The sequence below is a fragment of the Cryptomeria japonica genome, chromosome 4, assembly GCF_030272615.1.
Source record: "Cryptomeria japonica chromosome 4, Sugi_1.0, whole genome shotgun sequence".
In the NCBI taxonomy this organism is placed as follows: Eukaryota; Viridiplantae; Streptophyta; class Pinopsida; order Cupressales; family Cupressaceae; genus Cryptomeria; species Cryptomeria japonica.
This window is the reverse complement of record NC_081408.1, coordinates 386,745,720-386,750,883: the sequence shown is the minus strand read 5'-3', so window position 1 is coordinate 386,750,883 and position 5,164 is coordinate 386,745,720. Positions and strand designations below refer to the sequence as shown.

General features: G+C 37.3%; 1 protein-coding gene across 1 annotated transcript; it reads right to left on the bottom strand.

The window, feature by feature from the left end:
• Positions 1-2,716: 2,716 nt before the first annotated feature.
• On the bottom strand, positions 2,717-3,280 carry LOC131074637 (uncharacterized). The gene has a single exon (XM_058011294.1). It carries the CDS (start codon positions 3,278-3,280, stop codon positions 2,717-2,719), a length of 564 nt encoding a protein of 187 aa, XP_057867277.1.
• Between the last annotated feature and the right edge of the window lie 1,884 nt (positions 3,281-5,164).

Here is a 5,164-nt window from a genome sequence, read left to right as displayed (position 1 = left end):
GAGAGGAGAGGAAAATCTATCCTCCTAAAAGAGCTTAAATTCATATCACTCCCCAAAACAAGTTTTAATCCTATTTTATTTTCATTAACAGATTCCTTTTCCTTCCCACCAGCCTGTTTGAGTCCTCAGGAAAGATTTTAAAACAACTACTCACCCTTATATACCAGAACCACGCATAACCGAAAGCAGGAAAGATAATCATATAAATTGATATTCAAAATTAGCCAGAAATTCATTGTGAGATATGTCTGATAGTTTTTTAAAAATGAGTCTCAGTCCTAGGCCTTATCTCAGAGAATAAATAATAGTAGTGGCCAACCCCGTCTACCTCTGCCTATACATATAGATACATTTGTATATATCTATATGCGTATGTATATGTATATATATATACATACACATATGTATATATACATATGTATATGTACATATGTATATATACATATGTATGTATGTATATATACATATATATACATACATACATATGTATATATGTATATATATGTGTATGTATTTATGCATATATAAAAGGAAGGAGTTATGGCTCACCGCATAAAGTCATGATTTGAAAAAATAACTGTAGGGAACTATGTTTTCACAAAATTATCCTCTTAACCCACAAGCGGGACTTGTTAAATCATGCAAAATTTCTAAAGATGCAACCAATTCAGAGCAGATAGTGAAATAAAGAAAACCACCAAGCTAGAGACATAAATAACATATCTAAGATAGATAAAATATTAACCTAAGCACCCAAATGTATGTATAGCTTATGTCAGAACTAAAAGTCTAAACAATTTTAAGTATCACGGTAAACCATTCAGAACTACGAGTAATGATAAAGTAAACCAGAAAGAAACACAAAAACTATCCTGTCGTTAGGGATCACTTCTTATGACTTGGGAGAGGCTCGACATCTTCTCAACCGCTCCTTACTTTCCGCCATCCCTGAGCTAGCAGGGAGATCATTTGGGCTAGAGGTAGGGCCAAAAGGGATCTCCATATCATTAGGAACAACTTCAATGTTTTCTGCCTCGAGAGAGTTGGCTAGCCACCTATTACACGACGGTTTTCTGACATGCAAAAGCCACATAAGAAAGGAAAAATTCCTCTACCTTATCGGATTGTAGGCCACAAAGGCAACCTCATCTTCAATTTCCAAGATTGGAAATCTATGCACCGGGTTATTTATCCATATGAGTCTATCATAGTTGCGGGGCTTAGGAACAGTTAACTCCTCATCCACGTTGGAGACCACCCTCTCCAGTTCACCCAACAGTTCCTTCTTAAAGACGCTTCTACATAATTTCACCACCACCTCCTTGTCCCCCTCACAGTGCAAGGCCACCGCTAAGAACATTGTTGCTATATCAGAATTGGCCCTAGTGCAGTCCTCATTCTTAATATACTCCTCCCTTAGTATTTTCTTGACCGCTCGAATAACCAAGACATTTGGGAAGATCGGAATGCCTTTCAATCTGTCTTCTTTGATGTCCCATATAAATGCCATTTGACACTTAAGCCCTACAAGCCTTAGAAGAGTATCCATAATGAGCTTAACTTTCTCAGATAACCAACTGCTTTACAAACAAAGCCATTACTTATATTAATTGTGTTTTGAAAGCATTGTAAAATACAACTCAACTATCTCAGTAAAGAACCGATTTGATCGCTTAAGAGTGTCAGAGGAGCATGAATGAAGGGTCATGATGTAAGGAAAGTAGAGGCATATGATCTCCAAGATCAAGGTAATTAATACCATTGCCGTTAGTTGAGCGAGATACTTAGTTATAGCTAGCGCATGCGGCAAGGAAGGTCACATCATCGACTTTGAGTATGCTGCCAAAAGAGGATTTAATTTGAGTAGAAGAGAGGCTATGCTCGAGAACTTATAGATTAATATTCGTATAACTATACAAATGTGTTGACAAGTCGATGACAATATAAATATGCCTATAAGCATTTAACCCTTCCTACAAGTTTGCATATATATGTGTGTGTGTGTGTGTGTGTGTGTGTGTGTGTGTGTGTGTGTGTGTGTGTATAATCATATATATAATTATATATATATATATATATATATATATACATATATACCTATTTATATATATACTAATATATGTCAACATATTCGTCATTATAAATGTAAATATCAATTATGCATATCTATATATATATTATATATATGTATATTAATATATATATACACCCATACATATACATATACATATACATATACATATACATATACATATACATATACATATACATATACATATACATATACATATACATACACACACACACACACACACGTGTGTGTGTGTGTGTGTGTGTGTGTGTGTGTGTGTACACACACAAATGATTCACTGTGTATTTATCCCCGAACATGACAAATATCCACAATCAAAAAATAAAGAAGAGGACCATGCTCTAATATCCAACTTATCCCTGTTCATACAGAAAATTGAGACTAAGTAGAGATCTCCAAAATGGATTTGGGATGGTCATCTAGAAAGCAAAGAAGTTTCCTCTACTATCTAAAACGTAGTCCTTACCATCTGACACTAACATACCAACCTCCATTCTGAAGGGGGTAGCATGGTTCATAGGAAGAATCCCCGGAGAGATACCAAGTCCTAACTCTTGGAGAGCATAAATCCTAAGAAATCTAAACCTTGCATTAGGCTCTTAGGACAAAATGAAGGGCCCTATCTTAACTTAGAAATTGCTCATCAGCCCTTGCATTGGCTAATTCATCCACCCTAGAGTTACCTGCTTTGTAGATATGCTTGAAGGTTGTTTTCTTGAATACCTTGAGAAGGCTTAGAGCCCTTGATAAAATCACATTTAGCTTCCAATTAGGAAGAAAACCTTTTCTAAGGCCATTGATAATAATAGCCGAGTCCCCTTCTATTGCAAGCTTACTAATACCCATGTTTTGACATAAGAGGAGGCCTGCAACTAAAGCTAAAATTTCTGCTTTATTATTGGATTGAATATCTATAGGCTTGGCCAACTTAGCTAATTCCCTACCAGCATCATCATGCAGACAACATCCTATCCCTGCAAGACCCGGATTCCCACAAGAAGCTCCACTGAAGTTAAGCTTAGCCCACCCTTTTTTTGGGACTTGCCATTTGCAAGCTTCTCTTAATTCTTTTTTATTGGAGTTGATCACTCCTACAAAGGGAGGAATCTTCAGAATTGACCATTTGACTCTCATTTTCTCATCCCAGTATGTCATCTCAGAAAGTTTACTAGGAAATTTAGATGTCATGCTATTAAGAGTTTCTACTACTAAGGCCTCTATTTTATCCACTAGTTGGATCCATTCCATTCACTAGTTGGATCCATTCCATTTTCTTTTCCTTAAAGAGTCTCCTATTACGTTCCTTCCAAATTTCCCAAATTACCAAAGAAGGGGCCAATTTCCATAGACCTCCAAAGAGGGAACGTTGATGAAGAATGGGCCATGCCTGAAACATACCTAGAATAGAATTAGGGAAAGCTGAGCTCCATCCTAATTTGTTACATAATCATAGCCAACATTTGGAGGCATAATTTCAATTTAGGAGGATATGATCCTTATCTTCTTTTGCCTTTTCACATAAAGGGAATCTATTGGGACCCTCAAAGCCCATTTTCTTGAATCTATCTGTAGTAAGAATCTTATTTTGGAGAGAAAACCATGAGAGCAGCCCTGCCTTTGGCAAACACATCTTGTCCCAACACAAGACTGAGGGGAGAGAAGTGCGTAAGGAGAGCTACTACCTAAGAAGGAGACTATAACCATCTTTAGAGGTGTATTCTCCCGATTTCGATCCATTCCAAACAAGAGTATCTAACCCCAAGTTGAAGGAGACCATTCTATTCTCAAGGATGTCTTGAAGCTCATGTTTCTCCCTTTCTGGGACATTCACATGATCTAGAGGTCCTTGTTAATTAGCGTTATGTAGTCCCCGACATTCCTACCCCATGTGGATTCCAGCACTGCTCTAGAAGTCTCTAGATTAGCATTCTTATGTAGTGCCTTGAATCCTCCCCAAGAATCCATCCAAAAAAGGGCTTCCTCACCATTACCCAAGTTCCAAGATAATTTATCTAAGATTATTTTCTTGCAATCCAGCATAAAGTTCCAAATGCGAGATCCTTTTAGAGGAGAAATTTCCCTAAAGAGGCTAGTATGGTCCCTACCACTAAGATATTTGTGGAATAAGATCTGAGCCCACTTGAGGTGGGGGGATCTAAACATTCTCCAGACTGATTTTGCCCCTAGTGCTCTACTCTGGTCCTTAATATTCTTAATCCCTATACCACCTTCTAAATTTGGCCTGCAAATCTTATCCCAAACCATGAGGGAGATCTTCCTCTTATCCCGAGTACCCTACGAGAAAAAAAGACCTTAGATGTTTACTCAATTCTTCCTTTTTGGACTATGGAAGGTTAATACATGATAACTGATAGATTGGCATTGATGCCAAAACAGATTTAGCTATACTCACTTTGCCTACAGAGGATAACCACTTACCTTTCTAGGTTGCTACCTTTTTCTTAATCCTGTCTATCATTAAATCCCACAACTTTGAAGATCCATTGCCCTTATCTAAGGGTAGACCTAGATATTTGCAGGGGAGCCTACCCATATTAAAATTCAAAACTTCGTAGATGTATTTTTGTAATCATTCCTTAGTGTTAAAAAAGAAGACTTCAGATTTAGTCGGGTTAATTTCTTGTCCATAAGCCTTAGAGTAAGAAACTAGGATCGACTTATAAGCTCTCGCTTCTCCTATATCACTGAGCCCATATAGCATAATATCATGCACAAATTGTTGGTGCCTAGTAGGATCTAAGTTTCTAGTAATTCTAATTCCTGAGATCTGACTGCTTTCCCTAGCTCTAGAAATAGCTCTACCCAGTGATTCTGCCATGATGATGAAAAGGAAAGGGGATAAAGGATCTCCTTGTCTTAGACCCCTGGAAGAGCTAAAAAAGCCTTCTGGAGTACCATTAACTAACACCAAGAATTTAGGTGTTGAAATGCATTCAAATATCAAGTTAATCCACGAAGAGGGGAACCCAAAGGCTTCTAAGCATTTGCACAAGAATCTCCATTCCACCTTGACATAGGTTTTTCTAATGTCTATTTTTAAGAGCATGCTAG

Excerpts from the sequence above, each read along its gene's own strand:
- LOC131074637 (XM_058011294.1), bottom strand. The coding sequence starts at position 3,280 with ATGACATCTAAATTTCCTAGTAAACTTTCTGAGATGACATACTGGGAT.